The 20,929-nt window shown below is 38.9% G+C and overlaps 2 protein-coding genes across 14 annotated transcripts in view; one reads left to right on the forward strand and one right to left on the reverse strand.

Moving 5' to 3' along the window:
• The window catches only part of PHYHIPL (phytanoyl-CoA 2-hydroxylase interacting protein like), a 55,248-nt gene extending 44,600 nt beyond the window's left edge, over positions 1-10,648 (forward strand). For all 6 annotated transcript variants that reach the window (XM_008270105.4, XM_051823882.2, XM_008270107.4 and 3 more), the window contains one exon: positions 9,590-10,648. In XM_008270105.4, coding sequence (XP_008268327.2) covers positions 9,590-10,124 — 535 coding nt within the window. In that variant the 3' untranslated portion in view covers positions 10,125-10,648. The remainder of the gene's footprint in view (positions 1-9,589) is intronic.
• FAM13C (family with sequence similarity 13 member C) overlaps positions 10,634-20,929 on the reverse strand; it is a 135,606-nt gene continuing 125,310 nt past the window's right edge. For 2 of the 8 annotated variants that reach the window (XM_070057689.1, XM_008270111.4), the window contains 4 exons: positions 18,382-18,477; positions 16,548-16,744; positions 14,845-14,946; positions 10,634-12,166 (listed from right to left, as the gene is read on the reverse strand). In XM_070057689.1, coding sequence (XP_069913790.1) covers positions 12,043-12,166; positions 14,845-14,946; positions 16,548-16,744; positions 18,382-18,477 — 519 coding nt within the window. In that variant the 3' untranslated portion in view covers positions 10,634-12,042. Of the gene's footprint in view, positions 12,167-14,844; positions 14,947-16,547; positions 16,748-18,381; positions 18,493-20,929 lie in introns of all 8 variants that reach the window. The other 6 variants (XM_070057688.1, XM_002718478.5, XM_070057687.1 and 3 more) reach the window with 3 other exon arrangements.

The raw sequence follows: 20,929 nt of genomic DNA on the forward strand, positions 1-20,929 counted from the left end.
TCTCTGTCTCACTGTCCACTCTGCCTGTAAGAAAAAAAAAAAAAAATCTTGTCACTTTCACATAGGGAAATTTTTTCACCTTTTCCATTTGTGTGCATTTTATGTTTTCTTCTTTCCTAATTTCTTTGGTTGAATCTTTTACAACTACATTGAATCTAAGAGTGAGAATGAACATTCTTGTCTGATTCTAGATGTAAGAGGAAATAGTTTCAGTTATTCCTATTTAATACAATGTCGACCTGTGCTTATACTATATAGCCGTTATTATGTTAAGCTATGGTTTTTGTTTTGTTTTGTTTTGTTTGTTTGTTTGTTTTGACAGGCAGAGTGGACAGTGAGAGAGACAGAGAGAAAGGTCTTCCTTTGCCGTTGGTTCACCCTCCAATACCACCACGGCCGGCGTGCTGCGGCCGGCGCACCGTGCTGATCCGATGGCAGGAGCCGGGTGCTTCTCCTGGTCTCCCATGGTGTGCAGGGCCCAAGTACTTGGGCCATCCTCCACTGCACTCCCTGGCCACAGCAGAGAGCTGGCCTGGAAAAGGGGCAACCGGGACAGAATCCGGCACCCCGACCGGGACTAGAACACGGTGTGCCGGCGCCGCAAGACAGAGGATTAGCCTAGTGAGCCATGGCGCTGGCCAAGCTATGGTCTTTATATACCTAATTTGTTCAGGGTTTTTATCATAAATGGACATGGAATTTTATCAATTGCGTTTTTTTTATGTTTTTTTTTTAATTTTTTTTTTAATTTTTTTGACAGGCAGAGTGGACAGTGAGAGAGAGACACAGAAAGAAAGGTCTTCCTTTGCCGTTGGTTCACCCTCCAATGGCCGCGGGCAGCGCGCTGTGGCCGGCACACCACGCTGATCCGAAGGCATGAGCCAGGTGCTTCTCCTGGTCTCCCATGTGGGTGCAGGGCCCAAGTACTTGGGCCATCCTCCACTGCACTCCCGGGCCACAGCAGAGAGCTGGCCTGGAAGAGGGGCAACCGGGAAAGAATCTGGAGCCCTGACCGGGACTAGAACCTGGTGTGCCGGCGCCGCAAGGCGGAGGATTAGCCTATTGAGCCACGGCACTGGCCCTCAATTGCGTTTTCTGTACCTATTAAGGTTAGATGATTTTTATCCTTCATAATATTGACATTATAAATTACATTTATTGATTTGTATTAGGTTGAACCATCCCTGCATTCTTGGGATGAATGATCATTTTGATGTATTGTTGGATTCAATTTGCAAGTATTTGTTGATGTATATATAATATATATACATATATATATATATATTCATCAGGGATATGGGACTATGGTTTATTGTTGTGGCGTTGTTTGGTTTTGTAATCAAGGTAATGTTACCCTTGTGTATTAAGTTTGGAAAAGTTCTCTTAAAAGTTTGGTAGAACTCTAGGCAGTGATGCTATCTAGTCATGGAATTTTCTTTGTGTTAAAGACCCATAAAATCATTTGGTCTGGCCCTGCCAAGGCACCTGCAGGCAGGACTTGAAATTCAGCCAATCTGTAGCAGGCTAAGTTGATAATTTGGTATGCCCTTGGGCAGAAAAAAAAGCTACCCCTGGTAGCTAAAGGCTTATCAATTTTATCTTTTCAAAAATTAACTCATCATTATCCTTTTGTATTTCTTTTCTATGTCTTTATTTCTTTATCTGGTCTTTGGTAATTATTTCCTTCTCCTAATTTTGGGTTTATCCCTGTTTTCTAAAATCTTATATCAAGTTATTTGATACCTGTTTTTAATGTAGTTGCTTATTACTATGAAGGATACAGCATAAGTTTCAATATGTTTTCACTTTGATTAGTTTCAAGGCATTTTAAAATTTTCCTTTTGAATTCTTCAATAGGATGTTGCTCAGTCATGTATTTTTTTAATTTCCTGAGTGCTTTGTTGAATTTTATTCCATTGTCATCAGAAGAGATATATATGATTTTTATTGTTAAAAATTGAGACTTATTTTGTGTCTTAATAGGCTATCCTAGGGAATGTTAGATGTGCTGGGGTGAAAAGAATGTGTATTCTATAGTTGTTGGGTGGAATGTTCTGTAAATATGTCAGGTCCATTTGATCAAAAATATATCTTAACTCAGATGTTTGTTGATTTTTTTTCTCAATGATCTTTCCATTGATGAAAGGAAGTGAAGTGCCCTACTAAAATTATATTGGAGGTTGTTCACCCTTTAGATCTAATGTTTGTTTTATAACATTGGGTGTTCCAGCATTTACAGTTACATTTCAATGTTCCATCATTTACATTACATTTACAGTTACCATATAATCTTTGCTAATTTATCTCTTAACTATTATATAACAGTCTTCTTTGTCTCCTTTTATGGTTTTGTCTTAAAGCCCATTTTGTCCAATATATGTACAACTTTTCCTGCCAGCTTTTAGCTTCCATTTTCAAAGGAGTCCTTGTTATCTATACTTTGACTTCTGTCTGTCTGTCTTTACTGGTGAAATGAGTTTTTTGAAGGCAGCCTTCTGCTTGTGTTTTTTCAATTTATTTAGTCTATGCCTTTTATATTCAAAGTAATATTGATAAGTAATGACATAGTTCTATTTTTTAAAATTACTTCTTTTGATTTTAAATATCCCTTGTTCTTTTCCTACTGGGGTTTATCCTTTCAGGCGTTTGTGATGTTGGTTGTTTATTTATTTATTGGCTTCTGTATATAGGACTTATTTAGTATCTTTTGTAAAACCAATATGGGAGTGATAGAATTCAGCAATTTTTTCTTATTTTGGAAAGTCTGTTTTTCCTTCATTTATGAATGCTTGCTTTGTTGGGTATAGCATTATTCGTTGGCAGTTTGTTTTAGAACTAGAAATATATCTATACATTTGCTCCTGGTCTGTAACAAATCTACTGTTCACATAACAGGGACTTCCTTAAAGGTGACTTGGCGCTTTGCTCTTGCAGCTTTTAGAATTATCTTTGTCTTAAGCTTTTGACAGTTTGACTTTATATATATTGTGGTGAGGTTCTTTCCAGTTTGTATCTTTATGACATTCTATGGTACTCCTTACTTGGATGTCCATATCTTTGCCAAGACTGGAGAAGTTTTCAGGTACAGTTCGATTGAATAGATTGTATATGCCTTTTGTCAGCTCTTCAGTAATTCCACTGATTAGTCAACATTGTCTTTTAAAAAAGATTTATTTAAAAAAATACTAAATAACTTAAGTGGATCTTGATGTTCTTTTTATCTAATGAAATCTAGTCAGGACTCTCAATTAGAATCCATTTAAAATATCTTGTTACTCAGAATACTTGACTATACGAGGCAATTGGAATCTTCCTTTAAATTCTCAAAGTCCTAGACAAATCTACTCAATCTGTATGAACTCACTTTGATGTCTTCTAGAAAATAATGCCAAAATGAACATTCCTTTTCCTTACTTTGAATGAAAATACTACTTTTTACTAGGTAGCTTAATTGTCCTTGAAACACCTTTGTGCACCTGTAAAGTTTCTAGTTAGGACTCTATTGAGATTTGTAGGCAGGTGGAAGAATGCCTTTACTTTTGGTACCAAATTATATACCCTCAAAGTGCACAGTCCTACCGATAGGACACATTTTCTAGTCTAAATTCCTGCTTTTGTATTTCTTGCTGTTATTTCACATAATGGTATACATATAAATATGTGGGACACATACAGTTATTTGCATTTTATTAATGAGACTACGATAAGAAATATAATCAGAAAACATGGAATAGAAACATTTCTCCATATTCTTCCCAGTAAGTACAATGTAAAACCCTGGATATTACATATGAATATGTAGGATATAAGAGGACTTTGAAAAGTAAAAAGGACCTTGAAACTAAAGGAATGACATGATGAGTAGTCACCTGAATTTTCTTTGTTTTTATGTACTAGACTAGGTGCTGGAGAATCTGGAGTGTCAGTGGGCATTAATAAAAACAAATAGAACATCTTCCTATTAACGCAAAGAACCAGGAAAGGGACTGCTTTCAATGTCGAAACTTTTTACAGGGTAGCCACTCCCTTCCAGCCAAACACCGTTGCAAAAAAAGAACTGCAGTCCCATTGTGGGGAGCAACTCGGACTAGACTAAGTTACTGGAATTGAGACTTATTCTATGCATCTGCTCTCCCACAATATGGCACTGGGAGAGGAGGAAACAGCTTCTACGTAGCTGCCTCTTGCCAACTTGAGTGATGACCTCCAGGAGCTGATCCTGCTCCTGACTGGAGGAGAGCAGCGCACTCGGTGTGTGGGCAGCCGAGTTGGGATTGGCGGAAGAGGACTATAAAGGAGGAGAGAGACAACATGCACCGGGAACATCTATCTGAAGGAACACCTGTGCAGCCCCCGGGAGAGCCGGCCGGCGGTGTGCCGCTTCCCCGCGGAAGTGGGGAAAGTGGCTAGGGGGAACCGCCCTTCCACGGAGGTGGAAGGGTCGGTAGCCAACCCGGGAAGAACCAGCAGCAAACCCGGGAAGGGCTGAGCAGACGAAAGAACAACGCAGGGTCCTGTGTCGTTCCTCCACGAAGACGGGGAGCGACATAATGGTGCCGTGACTCGGATATGAAGCATAGGCAGGGTTTAGTGTCGTTCCTCCATGAAGAGGGGGAGCGACACCCATGGTTACCAGCCAAGGTCAAGGGGACAACCTATGCCTCCACTCTCTTTCTTTCTTAAAGATTTTATTTGAGAGGCAGAGTTACAGAGAGAGGGAGAGGCAGAAAGAAAGCTCTTGCATCTGTAGATTTACTCCCCAAATGGCCACAATGGCTGGGCCAATCTGAAGCCCAGGAGCTTTTTTACGGGTTTCCCACACAGGTGCTGAGGCCCAAGTACTTGGGCCATTTTCTACTGTTCTCCTAGGCCATAACAGAGAGCTGGATTGGAAGAAGAGCAGCTGGGGACATGAACTGGCACCCATATGGGGTTCCCAGCTCCAAAGGCAGAGGCTTAGCCAACTATATACCATAGCACTGGACCCCTCCACCCTCTTGTAAACATACGGCAGCACTGCTTCTCCAATCCTTCACTCTCTGCTGGGGTGGTGCCAGGAAAGGCTGGCTAAGGAGTTTAGGGTTTCTACCACTTCTCAGAGGCAGTGAGTCTTGCCACCGGTGTCAGTGAAGGCCACATGGGGAACAGTAATAAGATATATCCACCCTGTCTCAGCTAGATTTTGTTAATGGAGATTTACTGGGAACTTAAACTCCCACCTCCTCCTGTAATAGCCTCTAATTGCATGAGGCTGGGAGGTGGTTAAGTGGGGACCTGTACCCTTATCCTCTTCTGACAGGAATGATATGACACACTGTACACTTCCCCTCCTTGTACATTTCAGGAAAAGCCTACTAAAATAAGATCAGATCTATAATCTTCCAACATAATACCCCAAATGTCCAAGATACAGCTGAAATTCACTGATCATACCAAGAAACAAGAAGATCGTAAGCTGAATGAGAAAAGATGACCAAAGACACCAACAATAAGATAACACAAATCTTGGAATTTGCTGCAAGGATGTTTAAGCAGCTACCATAAAAATGGTGCAAGGGGGGCCGGTGTTGTGGCCTAGCAGGTTAAGTTTCAGCCTGCAATGCCAGCATCCCATATCAGAACACGGATTTGAGTCCTGGCTGTTCCACTTCCTACCCAGCTCCTTGGTAATGGCCTGGGAAAAGCAGCAGGAGATGGCCCAAGTGTGAGCCCCTGCATCCTGGTTTTGGCCTGGCCCAGCCCTGACCATAGCAGCCATCAGTGTAGTGAACCAGCAGATGGAAAATCTGTCTGTAAATCTGCCTTTCAAATAAATAAGTCTTTAAGAAAACATGGAATTCATGTGCAGAGGTATGAAATTAGACTCCTACCTTACACGAAAATTCACTCAAAATGGATAAAATACCTAAATCTACAACCCCATGCCATCAAATCATTAGAGAACTTGGGGAAACTCCAAGACACTGGCATAGGCAAAGACTTCTAGGAAAAGACCCCAGAAGTACAGGTAATCAAAGCCACAATTGATAAATGGGATTATACCAAGGTGAGAATCTCTGAACTGCAAAAGAAACACTCAGCAAAATGAAGAGGCAACCAACAGAAGGGGAGAAAATATTTGTAAGCTATGCAGTTGATATAAGGTTAACATCCAAAATCTATAAAGAGCTCAAGAAATTCAACAACAGCAAAATAAACAATCCAGCTAAGAAATGGACAATGGACTTGAACAGAAACTTTTCAAGAGAGCAAACTCAAATGGCCAACAGACACTTGAAAAAATGCTAAGGATCACTAGCCGCCAGGGAAATGCAAATCAAAACCCCAATGAAGTTTCCCCTCACTCCAGTTAGAATGGCTCTCATACAGAAATCAACAAACAACAAATGCTGGCAAGGAAGTGGGGAAAGAGGTACCCTAATTCACTGTTTGTGGGGAATGTAAACTGGTGCAGCCACTATGGAAGACAGTATGGAGAAACCTCAGAAATCTCAATATAGACCTACCTATATGATCCAGTCATCCTACTCCTGGGGATTTACCCAAACCAAAGGAAATCAGCATCTGAAAGAATTATCTGTATCCCCATATTCATTACAGCACAAATTCATAATAGCTGAGATATGGAATCAACCCAGATGTCCATCAACTGTTGACTGGATAAAGAAATTATGGAATAGTACTCAACTGTAAAAAAAAAAAAAAAAGAAAGAAAAGAAAAGAAATCCTATCTTTTCCACAAAATGGATACAAATGGAAACCATCATACTTAGTAAAATAAGCCATTCCCAAAAGACAGATCTCATGTTTTCTCTGATCCAAGGTAACTAATAGATTACCTAAAATGTAATGTATTAGAGTGAAGTGGACATTTTGAGATTTGATGATTGTTTACAGACCTCATGTCTTCCTCTAAGGAACAGTGTTTTTTTTTTTTTTCTTTATACTATTTGTTGAACTCTTTGACTTAGTGTAGCATTAACTTTATTATCAGTAAGTAAGTTGAAAATTTATCTTTGTAAAAATTAAGAGTAGGAATGGGAGAGGGATGAGGAAGAAGGGTTAGAGCATGGGCTGGAGGGAGGGTAGGGTAGGAAGTATCACTATGTTCCCAAACCTGTATATGTGAAATATATGAAACTTTTATAACTAAACAAAATTAAAAAAAAGGAAGTGACAAAAAAAGATATAAAAATTAAATGCAAATTTTAAAACTGAAAAACTTAATAGGCAAAGAAATAACCTGGCGCCGCGGCTCACTTGGCTAATCCTCCACCTGCGGCACCGGCAACCCCGGTTCTAGTCTTGGTTGGGGCACTGGATTCTGTCCCGGTTGCCCCTCTTCCAGGCCAGCTCTCCGCTGTGGCCCCGGAGTGCAGTGGAGGATGGCCCAGGTCCCTGGGCCCTGGCCATAGCAGCCATTTGGAGGGTGATCCAATGGAAGGAAGACCTATATCTCTGTCTCTCTCTAACTCTGCCTGTCCAAAAAAAAAAAAAACCTCTGTGGGTAGACTCAATAGTAGAATCAAGAGTACAAAAACAAAACAGAAAACTCTGTCAACTTGAAGATAGAATAAAAGTTACCTAAACTCAGAACAAAGATACAACTTATCAGAGAGGGGAAATAAAAGCAGTGTCATGGACATATGGTGCCAGAGCAGATCAATGAGGGGAAAAAAGAAAGCATTGTGGTGTAACAAGTTAAACTGATGCTCCTATATCAGAGTGCAGGTTCCAGTTCTAAAGCTACTCTGCTTTATTAGAGCTTCTGGCTAATATACCTGGGACAGCAATAGAAAATAGCCCAAGTTCTTGGGCTCTGCCACCCAGGTGAGAGCTCAAGACAGAGTTTCTGGCTCCTGGCTTCAGTCTAGCCCAGCTGTGGGGGTTGTAGCCATTTGGAGAGTGAACCAGTAGATGGAAGATCTCTGTCTGTTTTTCCTTCTCTATTGCTCTGCCTTTCACATATGTATATAATTTTTCTAAGCTATCCATAAAAACCGTAGCTTAAATGTTCCCAAATTTGGCAAACAATGTAACCTACACATTCAAGCTGAGAAAACGTCAAATGGGATAAACTCAGAGAAATCCAGGCCAAGATACATTATAAACTTCTGAAAACTGAAGACTAAGAAAATAATCTTGGGAGTGGTGAAAAAAAAGGGTATTTATGGGGAAAACTTTGAATAATGAAATATCAGAGGTCAGAAAAATGGCAAAATATTTTCAAGTTCTGATAGAATAATCCAGAATCCTGTATACAGTGAAACTATCCTTCAGGAAAACAAAAAAAAAAATTGGAGTTAAGATATGCTTAGGTAAAGGAAAACTTTGGGAATTTGTCACTAGCAAAACGACCCTAAAAGAAACCAGCTAAACAAAATTTCTGAAGCATGAAGAAAATAAAGAAATCTTGGAATATCAGTAGGAAGAAAAAACAACAGTAACAATGCAGAGTATGATCCAGGATATAACACTGCATTTATTTCTTGTCTCCTTACTCTATGTGTGGAATTTTTTGGTCTTTACTTGAACATGCATTTCAGCAAGCTCCCAGGTGGCTTTAGATGAAGGAATTTGAGATCCATTGCAGTTCTAAAGTCAGTAGCAGATACAGAGCATACCTCATTGACTCTTTAAGCAGCATGCCGACTCGGGGAATCTTTTCTTGGCTGGGGGATAGCTTGAAATTTTCATCCAAAGTCAGAAATCCTGCAAGGAAAAGAAGGCACACTCAGGGAATTCTGGAGAATTTGTAAAGGTGTATGCAGGATTAAGGAGATACTAAAACCACCAGGAACCACCAGGAGTCGAAAATTTTCATTATTCTTGGAAATGAATGTAGAGGATGTAGAGGCCATTCGGCTGGAACAGTGTGCTATAGACAATCATACAAACACCCAGTCCTGCTAGAACCACAAGGCTCAGATGCTTGGAGGCAGTGGAGGAAAATACACCAGGAGGTTTTCATCTCTTATCTCTGCTGGTCCTGCCACTGGTAGAAGTGAAATGGAAGGGAGTTAGAGGGCAAAGAAGAACTGGATAGAGTGCCGGACGGTGATGGAAGACAAGAAGGGTGGAGAGTGGATGTAGGGGTGAGCTTAAAGAGAGACTAACAAGCACAGTGAAGGAGAGAGAACTTGATCCAGCTGTGCCTGGGTAACAAAGCCAAAACAAAACATTTTTCTCTCAAATAGACTCCGTTCATTTTATGAAATTTCTACCATATTTTAAAGAAACATTCTAAATATTTAAGTAACCAGTGCTTGAGTTCAGTTTCCTCTTCACAAGGCCACTTTGGACCCGAGTAGGCACATATTAGTTGTGATTTCATGTGTAAGATTTCTAGTGTGATATTTCTGGTCAGGAAGTTTATGATGTTAAAGATTTTCAAGGTTTGCAGAAGGTCATTTTTAAAGACCCTAAGGATCAAGATTAGAATTCAGCCATCTGTAGAGAATGTCAAAAGATGCCTTCCCCTCGATCTGTTAGTAGGCTGGGCATTCAGGCCTTTAACACAAGATGGCTGACTCTTGGTCCATTCAAATGTATAAATCACTAAATAGTGACTGTTTATTTCCTGTTGCAGAGAACATCATGGGAGCGCCATGCAGCCCTCTGTCAAGGATAACAGTGGCAGCCATGGCTCTCCTATTAGTGGAAAACTAGAAGGCATCTTCTTCAGCTGCAGCACTGAATTCAATACTGGGAAGCCACCCCAGGATTCACCTTATGGAAGATACAGGTTTGAAATTGCAGCAGAAAAACTTTTTAACCCCAATACTAACTTATACTTTGGGGACTTCTACTGTATGTACACTGCTTATCATTATGTGATTCTTGTTATTGCCCCTGTGGGATCACCAGGAGATGAATTTTGTAAGCAGCGTCTTCCTCAGCTCAATTCCAAGGATAATAAATTTTTGACCTGTACAGAAGAAGATGGGATGCTGGTCTACCACCATGCCCAGGATGTCATTTTAGAAGTCATTTACACTGACCCTGTGGATCTTGCTCTGGGCACCGTAGCAGAAATCACTGGTCATCAGCTCATGAGTTTGTCTACTGCAAATGCAAAGAAAGATCCCAGCTGCAAAACCTGTAACATCAGTGTTGGACGTTAATGCCCACTTTTCTTATTCTTACTCAGCCCTTTTTCTTCCCTAAGGAGAGTCAATCTACTCTTGTCCATTTTCATTACCAGATGTTTCCACTGAAGCATGCACATGCCGCTATCACCAAATGCCAACTGTCACTTTTCAAATTTCATTCAGAACCATTTTAGTGTTTCCTATTTCCCACCACTTTCAATGATGAAGTAGCCTAAGTTCTCCTTCTGACACTTTATTTGCCTAGATGCTGCAATTTTTTGTTTATGCCAAACATAACAAAACAATTATATAGACTGCTTTAGCAAAATACAAATTAATGGCTTATAAATGGTGTTTAAATATGCATTCATTTTAATCTACTGAACAAATATTGGGATAAGTCCAAATCGCATGAAAGGGTGTAATTGCAGCATGAGTGAAACCTAGAATTGTCAGCACTTCCAACTTGTTGTTTGACAGTGTTATTTATGTTATTTATATTAGCTAACAGGAAACAACTACTGTATTTCAAACATAATAAATATAATAGAAAAATATTTTATTTGCATTGTTGTATAAAATATTTACAGTCATACAGAATATAGTTACATTTTAATAGCAATTGTATACTTGTCACAAAACCATTTCTCTTATCAAAGATGTAATTTGTAAACCTCAAATAGCTGTGTATCTGTCCTGTTACAAGTAGATGACTTCAATTAAACAAATTTATGGGCATTATTCCGATTCATAAAAGTTAAAAAAAATCAGGTGAATACAGAGAAAATAACAAGCCTCTGAATTAGTCTGCTTCTGAAACAATAATTTTCCTATCCAAATGATGTGAAAATGTGAGTTTCTTCATGCTTGAACACTACAGAAAACAGAAACTTAACGTGGTTGGTACATGAGAGAATGTCAACTTTACAAAAACAAAACATGCTTCAGTACAAAATAATAAAACAAGATACACTAAAGTTTATGAAACAAATAATATATTCTGCCTTCTTTTCTAAGGTGTCATGGCAAACAATTTCCAAACCTTTCATTTAGTACAGAATAAAGAATAACTATAAGTAATGAGAAAGTGTTCAACTTTTACAAAGTAGACCTTGGAACATTAAGAAAAATGCATCTTCCCAATGGAAAAATAGTTGTTTAATCTTAGTTATAGTAAAGAAAAACATCAGCAGTAATACTATGGTCACATTAGATTCTATACTGCAGATACATCTATCCAAAATACCAATTTTAAAATTTTAATACAGTATTTTAATATAAATAACAATTTTAGACAAAGATAATTCACAAAGTACATGCTATCAGAATGAACTTTGGTAACAAGAAATGTAAAATTTCAAATTACAGATAAAATAATTGCTATTTTTATATAGAAATAAAAAATTAGCATGACACATTCTAGTATATTTTAGGGTACTGAGAGCCTAGCAGACTTAAGGGACAAGGTAGTAGGTATTTTATCACTTAAAAATCTACTAAAGTTTTAAGTAAATTTCTTCCTTGCTAGCTGAATTCCTCTCTGCATGACAAGCAGAATTTCTTTTCCTCTTCTCCTTGGTTTTAAAAAATTATGTGCTCCACTTATCAACCTATATAATCTTTGGACAGTATATAAACTTTCTGTAACAGGTAGCTTGGCTATGTATTACACTGATTTTATTAGATTATTTTGCAATCATTATATTCACAATTCCCCCTTGGCATGGAGAAGACTGCATTTTTACCAATTAGAGTTACTTGTTCTATTTTCCCTCATCCAAATCCCTCCTCAAATATAATTTAATTGCATTTGTTATTCCTTCTTAAAAACAGTTAATACTATCACTAAAGTGCTTCCATTTTCAGTATGTCAAAGCTGCTTGCAACAATGGCAGAGGAAGATAAGCTTGACTTTATTGTAAGTGAAAAGATCATAAACATTTCCTGAACCTCAAATAGTTTTGGCTACATCTTGCTTGCTGATGAGGACCTCTAATAATCTCAGTTTGGCTTTTATGTGCTTGTATTCATAGTACTCATCTGCCATTGGAATCCTGTCTTCCTTTTGTGGACTTCTGTAAAACAGAAAATACAGTCTGTTAGTTCATAATGAATACATTGATTCAGTATTTTTTATAATTTGCAGTGAGGAAGTACAGAGTAATAGCTTGTACTTGGGTTTTACATCATACTGTCCTCCCCCTCCCTTTCACCTTCGTTCATTCCCTCTTCCAAATAACAGTATCCTTGGAGAACATGAATGTCATGCGTGTTTTTGCAAATACAGGGTCCTGTGCTTAGACATATAACAACGAGACACAGGGAAAAAAACCTAAAGAGGAAAAAAGACAAAGGCACTGAACTCTCAAGACATTGCTTGTCCAGTCATCATCATTACTGTACACAGTCCCATGCCTATGTAGAATATTCAGCCCTTAAAGTGAGAGCTGCTAAAAAGATCAACCTGAAAATGCTCAAAGAAAAAAAAAGTGATCACAGAAATAGTTTATGAATGTTTAGTGACAGAAAAACAATGGCTACCTTAGGAACTTGGAACATTTTCAAGTTTTCTTGTAATCAAGTCTGCCTCTATTAAATGTGATAGAATCATCTAAGCTATTCTTTTTGACTACTGTATTTTTAAGAGTCTAAATTCCAACAGTTTTCTTCACTAATTCTAAGACTAGACATAACAATGTAGATTTTTAGACATATGCAGTTAAACACTTGCTCTTGCTTTTCACTTTGAAGAATAATTGGGTGACATCTGGAGTTAAAGCCATTTGGCTTCCCACAATACGTTGTCAGGATGTTTTCTAAAAGAAAATAATTGCTCCAGGGTCTCAGAAGGCTCTAGTCTTCTTAATAATCTAGTCAGTTGTTTTAAAAACATTTTTACTCATGACCAGTACGAGGGGTGGGAAATACAGTTCCGTGACTACAATTACAACTGAATATAAACACATACTTTCCAATATTAATATAGCTGAAACTTGATGAAGAGTGAATATTTGATGTTTATATGTAGCCCCAATCTATTTTCCCAATGGAGAGATTTCTATTTTACAACTGTTTTTTAAAGCTGATGTATAGATACTCTAACAATGTCATTATCTTCTTGTGTTGCACCACTATTTATTGCTCTATGATTTCTTGTATAAGTTATAGTAGTACACAATTGCATGGATCGACACGTGAGAGGAACCCTAAGTTATATAACAAATACTTTAGCTCATTCTGTGTTACCAGACAAACTTAATACAACTGATTATCTGAATACCATCTTAATTATTACAGGGAAACACTAACAGTCCCTCATTTAACGTTTTCCTAGTCCTACATACTCCATTTTGGTTAATAAACCAGAGTTTTGTGACCAGAGTGACAATTTTCGCTATGTTTTTCTTTAAGCAGTTTCCTCATATAAATTTCCTATCTCTATTATAAGTGATAATATTAAATTGGTAAATATTACAAAGAACCTTTACAGTGCCTCAAAACTTTAGGTAATGCATTGCATGGTTATATTACCATATGGATGTTTAGACTTTCTCTGAAGAAAACAAGATTTAGGTCCATAATTCCTAACCATTCAATTATTTGATTTTAATTGTAATAAATCACCACTTTTGCATGCAGTTTAAGAATATAGCCACAAGAGGGCATACAACTTCATAGCCAATTATAGGCATATCTGAAGGAGATTTAGAACTCAAAGTGCAGAATGTGAATACAAAGAGTTTCTCACTGAATTGGTCCAGCTCCAAATCAAAGGTCTATGGAGTCAAACAGCAAAGTTGCCAAGTACTCAGACTAAGCCTGAACATTTCCAGATTCCTTTAGAAATTAGTTTGTTTTTATCAGGGCAACCCTGAGGTACTACTAAGCTGAAAGCAATTCAGCAAAGTCATATGTCTAGATGGAGAGGAATACCCAGGAGCCAGTGTACCACAGACTCCAGTGCTTATGCTGTAAAACCTGAAGGAAGATTTAATTCTGTCTCACACTTCATAAGTTTGTGACTTTGGGAAAGTTACATCCTTTATCTTTTTAAGACTGATGTCCAAATGATAGCTGTAGCTGTCTAATATCCCAGGAATCCTGTCATTTCATCCTTTAACAATGGAAACTAAGGCTGAGGGTAGCTAAGTGATTTGTCTCTGTCTTCCAGAAGTAGATCCACAGTCTTTATCTTCTGAGCATGTAATTTGGTAGGTGATACACCAAAAGTTAGAGGAAACTAATAGAGTGTAAAATGAGACTTGAGTTAAGATAGAAAAACAAAGGACAAATAGAGAATTTAAAGTTTTTATGAGATAGTAAAAATGGCAATGAACCCTTGGCCAATCCTGAAATAAAATAATTACAGTTCCAAAGAATAAAGGAAATATTTAAAGCAAAGGAATAATTATTGTTTAAAAAGTAGGAAATAACTTTGGAACTAAGATACCAAAAACAAAGAAGTTACCTTGATTGAAAAAATGGTTTTCAAAACACTAAATTCAACAGTTACGAGATTTATTATGCAAAGTTCTAGAGTTTGTCCTTTATATTTTAAAAACTGATGTCATACCTGAAAGCTACAGCTTCCCATAATATCAGAATATTCCCTTGGTTAAAACCTGAGTGGAAGCCAGTGTGGAAGTTATTTACATCTTGTATAATGCAACTGTCCCTGCAAAAACATTCGAGCTCACTCTGAACAATAGTTCTGTAGGAAAATTGGCTTTAAAAAGTCTCTCAACCCACTTACCTTCCTGTTTGTTTAAAAAACTGCTCTTCAAATTCTCTTAAGGCTTTCCGGAGTCTCTTCTTGTCAGCTCTAGTTTCTCGAAGATGGTCAAGCAGCACAGGCCTGTATCAGGGAAAATATATATTTGCCATTTAAGCACTGGCAAAACAGATCATAACCAGTTTTGTTTGTTCAGAAAAAAAATAAGCTGATTATGTTCAAAATGTGTTCTGATCATGTAAGTTTGGAGTAAGCATGGTACACATAAGGCTGAAACAGGAAAAGCACATAAATATGGGGAATAAACTGATAGAAACAGTGACACTTGGAAGAGAAAAGGATGGGACAGCGCTGCGGCTCACTAGGCTAATCCTCCGCCTGCGGCGTTGGCACCCTGGGTTCTAGTCCCGGTTGGGGCGCCAGATTCTGTCCCGGTTGCTCCTCTTCCAGTCCAGCTCCCTGCTGTGGAGGATGGCCCAGGAACTTGGGCCCTGCACCCGTATGGGAGACCAGGAGGAAGCACCTGGCTCCTGGCTTCGGATCAGCGCAGCGCGCCAGCCGGCTGTGTAGTGGCCACTTCGGGGGTGAACCAATGGAAAAAGGAAGACCTTTCTCTCTGTCTCTCTCTCTCTCTCTCTCACTGTCTAACTCTGCCTGTCAAAAAAAAAAAAAAAAAAAAAAAGAGAGAGAGAAAGGACAAGAGGTAAGCAAACTAACGCATTTAGGGTAACCACATTTGGTGACGGATTAATAGACACAAGAAGAGAAGATGTTAAAGTTCTGTCCTTAATCTAGGCAAATTCATTCCAGGGAAATGATAAAAATTTGAGAATGAACTCAAACCCAGAAAAACAGCTATAGTTACATGACAAATTCTACTCACTTCATTCAAGAACTTGGATACAGTTTTAGAGACTTTGTTAACTCTCTGAAATTATATATGGACATTTTCTTAAAAACAGATACCATTGATGTGAAAAAAAATTCCATATCCTCCAGAAAGTTAGAGACAGTTATGTTAGAACAATCACACACTCAAAAATAATGCCTGCTTTCAAGCAGGTTACATTTCTATAAGCTGGAATTAAGGTAACAATAAATCCTACAGCACATTAAAAGCTCGATTTATAACCTAGTCTTTGGACTTAGCCCATCTCTGCTTTGGGATATAAACTCACCACACTATGTATGTTAAAGAAAATCTCATAAGCTGGGCCATAGTAGTCAGGAGTGACAGCTAATGAATGATGGTAATGATAACATTAATGAAAATCCAGACAGCTCCAGACTAGGGGGCTGTTGGAGACAAAAGAAAAGTTCATTTATTTAAGGCCAAGCAGACTCCAAATCTGGAGAAACTACATCACCTAAATAGACTAGGACAAAGTTTCTCACAACTGGTGACCCACAAAGGATCCTAACTCCTTTGGATCCAGTATTTTTAAATGTGGCTGTACTAATACACTCTTGAGAGTTGGACTGGTGCCAGCACCCTGATGAGAAGAAGCATGATTATAGCAAACTGAATATTAGTATTCATGTCACCTTGAGAATTTTATTGATACCTCTAGGTTCTCTCCAGTTAGAAGAAAACCAAATTATACTTTGGGGCTACTCTGATGGATAGCACTTTTTAGAAGATCTAATAGCTCTTCTGAACTTTGCATGTACATACAAGGTGTCTCAGACCAAAATAAATCTTCACATCTAAGATGCATACTCACATTGTAGCCTCATGTAGATTAGACATGGAGAGAGCTGGCTGTTTTACTTCTTTCTTTTCATCTGGAAGCAGGGTCCTAACAGGCTCAGCCTCATTTGAGTAGGTGACATGTTCACCAATAGGAAGGTGAGATGCTGGGTCTGGCAAAGACGGCTGCTGGCCTCCCTGTTGACAGTCTTCATCAGAGTCCTCTTCCTCCTGCTTATCACAGGGCAGTTACAGAAAGTGACAAAATGATGAGTACGTCTTGAAGATGCAGAAGTGGGAATGGAACCATTAACAGACATGAAAACCAATGAGTAGCCCATGTGCCTGCTGAGAAGCAGAACAGAAAAGCTGAGAGGAGTTCATTCTCAGTTGCAATAGAGATCCTGCAGAAGTCAGTGAGCAAAGATGTACTCATACTGGGCTAAGGTGCTCACCAAGTTCTCTTATGTTCACTGGCCAGAGAGCAGAGACATTTAGAATACGTTGTAGTATGGACTACGCTGCCAGATAATTCCTCTCCTTCATCCAGGTCTGGGCCCCAGCTTCACATACTTCATGGTGATATGAGTTAGAATGAGAAGGACTAGAGATTCCTTTTGTCATCCAGAAATACCCCAAGTCAGGTCCATTTGTGGCTCACATTCAGATACAGGGGATACTTGGAAAATAAATTAATTCAAGAAAGGTCTCTGAAGACCAAATTAACATAAGGATACTTGTTAACCAGTTCTGATAATTCTTATCACAATAAAAAAATTTCTTGGCAAAGTTTGAAAATCATACTGCACTTTAAATTATACCTTAATGGGAAAATTTTAAAATTATGAACCATTATTCTCTTATTATATTTAAAAATAGAATTATAAATGTACTCAAGTGTACTAAAGTTTATATTTATTCCTTTTTATATTGGTATATTGAGCAAATGACCATTTTGATACTGACGGGGCAGGATTTGTGGTGGTTTTCTAGTTCTATCTAACCATAAATCATTTCTTATTAAAAGTAACGTAAACTCATTCCAGCACTATTTCATACTAAAGTAAATCTACTCATACTGTGCTTAAATGGTACCAAAAATAATTGTTCCATTTTATCAAAGAATATATTCTGAAATTTCTTATTAGGAAGAAAAATTATCCAGTATAAATACAGGAAGGCTGTTCTGTCTAGCTCTGTTATAAATTAAACATTGCCAGTTAAAATCCATTGTTTCTTCTCATTACCCAAGGTAATGCAAGCAAATGTTAAAACTGGCTTCAGTCACCGGCACCATGGCTCACTTGGTTAATCCTCCGCGTGCAGTGCCGGCATCTCCTATGGGCACCAGGTTCTAGCCCCGGATGCTCCTCTTCCATTCTAGCTCTCTGCTGCAGCCCAGGAGGGCAGTGAAAGATGGCCCCACTGCTTGGGCCCCTGCACCCACATGGGAAACCGGGAGGAAGCACCTGGCTCCTGGCATCAGATCTGCATAGCTCCGGCCATGGCATCCATTTGGGGAGTGAACCAATGGAAGGAAGACCTTTCTGTCTGTCTCTCTCTCTCACTGTCTATAATTCTACCTGTCAAATTAAAAAAAAAAAAAAAACTAGCTTCAAACACACATGTGCTATCATGTATCCCTGTTTCAAAACTATTCCAATTATTAGCCACTGCTAAGTGTAGTGTTGAGGGTTAGGGAAGACCTTATTTCCACTTTCTGAAAATAAAAACTGGCCTTGCTAGCAGTATATATTGCCAAAAAGGACCATTTAGAATTTTCATAGTACTAACTATGATAGAGTTGACTACACACCAATATAAAGCACCAGTAGAGGTTTCTAGTTAATGCAAGCTTCCTGACTTACAATTGTTGGAATAAGAGAAGGCGTTGACAAGATTTGCTTGATAATTCTGTACCGATCATAAAGAGGCTTTATGAGGTTCTTGTCTTGCTTGGTTACCTGAAAAACATGAAACTATTTTTTCTTAAGAATAAAAACATTTTTAGCAGGCAAAAAAAAAAAATCATGACACTTCAAAGGATTATAATGCCATATTAATAAGAAAAAAGGTGCCATTTATAAGATTTTATATGTAACATATGCCAGCATTTCCTAGGAAAACTTCCTAGCAGGGATGGGGAACATCTAGCCTGCAGGCCATAGAAGGCCCACCAAAGCATCTGGTCTGGCCCTACTAAGGACTTAAAATTCAATACATCTATAGCAGGCTAATTTTTAAGTTGATACTTTTATATGACCTGTGAATGATATTATAAGTATCTAAATGCCCTTGGCACAAAAAAAGGTTCCCTACTCCTACCTTAAAGGACAGGTTGAAGTTTTAGAAAGATGGTTTGTAGAGCTTTCTAGAGGAGCAGGCAATGTGTTAGCTGGATGAAGCTTTAATTACTACTTCATTCTTGATGGAAAAACACCAGACTTACTGATTTTTTCTTCTTAAACATTTATTTGATTTTTCTTCTTAAACATCTATTTTATCTATCTGGAGTTTAATGATTATATTGATAGACATCAACCTTGTGCAAAGTCTTCATTACATACTTGAGTTATATGGTAGCTTACTGGGTAGCTCTGATATGAACTAAGTTACTTGGACAAAACATGTAACTTATCTGAATGCTCAATTTCCTACCCATAAAACAAAGTTCGAGTTACAAAGTTCCTTTCAACTAAAGAATTTCATAAACTCTTGATGCAGTAATGCAGTATATATTCATTTGTTGCATGGTCTAGCCTCAAATTCTAATTTCAAGGATCACATTGTATGTCTATCTACTTACTTACCTACATCCAAAGTGACCCAACTCCTCTGCTTGTTTTTTCTCCCTGCTGTGTGTCCTACATTAATTTGCTGCATACTAGTATATACAGTTTCTCTCTCACTCTGGGCCTATGGTTTAATACTTAGCAAGTAGTGGGAGGGAAATGGCAGAAATAGCTCATAATATCATCACCCTGGTATCTTTTATCAAAGTACACAGGTTCAAGCATACCATATCCCTTTGCCTTCCAGATACCCCAGAGAGAACCTTGAAGGAAAAGATAATGACCTAAATGTGTGTTAAGCTTTCCATTTAATCCCATGCTACCTTACCCCCATCCCAGTAGCAAACCATCCTGGCCCGTACTGATTGATTGATCTTTTCTCTAAACTTTTTGTCTTACCGTCTGGGCCTTAACTGCTTTCTGTGTTTAAGTTCTATCTGCTCAAATACATTAGAAGTTTCGTGAGAACTGAGTTCAGATCTGGACTTCTTAAGTTTTCACACCCACATCCCCACTATCAGTCTATCAGCACAGGTTTATATGCAAAAATGACTAATTTTTAGCAATATTTATATAAATTCCACAAAATATAACCTAAGGCTTTTTCATCTTTATTTTCACTAGAAAAATAACTGATCTCTGCAGAGGCCTTTTAAGTGTTTGTTAACCCCAAGAGCCTTTAGGTTATTTACCCATCATTCCTTAGACATTATCTTAGTCATGACACATCTTCCCCTAGAGGAGGGAGGAATCGGTCTCCTGATTCCATGATTCCATGATTTTACTGTTAGAATCATTACTACAACAATTCCTGGAGACACGAGGCTTCAATGGCTAGCCTAGTTGAGTTTCTTAGAAACAAGAAAACTGGGTAAAGAGTTGAGTCTCTACAAGCCCCAAGGCAGACGCCAGTGCTTGTCACTCTGCTGCCCTGGTGCCTCCAGCCGTGCTCCTGGCGCTCTGCGTTGATCCATTTTGGCTCTGAGATGTTGCCAGACACCTTTGCCTCTTTTCTTCCAGACAGTGCCGTCCTTGTTTGCAAACGCTGTCCACTCAGTCCATGGTGCAGGACGATTTTGTGATGACCAAGAGCTGCGAAGTCCCGGATTCTAGCAGCAGCTCTTCACCGAGAGCATCGGTCCGCCCCAGCATGGGATCTCCTTAGCTGGTCACTGAATGTGTTGCTGCACGGCTGCCAAGTCTCGTAAGATCTGGGGCTGCCGCTGGCGAAGCCGGCATCTCCCAGGAGTGCCCGTTTGAGTCCTGGATGCTCCGCTTCCTACCCGGCCTGGGAAAGCAGCGGAGGATGGCCCGGGTGCTTGGGCCCCTGCACCCATGTGGGAGAGGAGGGTGGAGTTCCTGGCTCCTGGTTTTGGCCTGACCTAGCCCTGGTTTTGAACCAGCGGATGGAAGCTGTGGCTCTCTCTCTCTCTCTGTGTGTGTGTGTGTGTCTTCCTCTCCCTTTGCCACTCTGCCTTACACACACACACACACACACACACACACAAGATGTGCAAAGTGCTTTGAACTCGTTGGAGGAATGAAGACAGTCTCTCCGTCTCGAGTGAACCGAGTGGTGATGGGGTATCTGCAGCACAGTAGCAGGCAATGGTGAGCCCTTGGG

The sequence above is a fragment of the Oryctolagus cuniculus genome, chromosome 15 (genome assembly GCF_964237555.1).
Source record: "Oryctolagus cuniculus chromosome 15, mOryCun1.1, whole genome shotgun sequence".
Lineage (NCBI taxonomy): Eukaryota > Metazoa > Chordata > Mammalia > Lagomorpha > Leporidae > Oryctolagus > Oryctolagus cuniculus.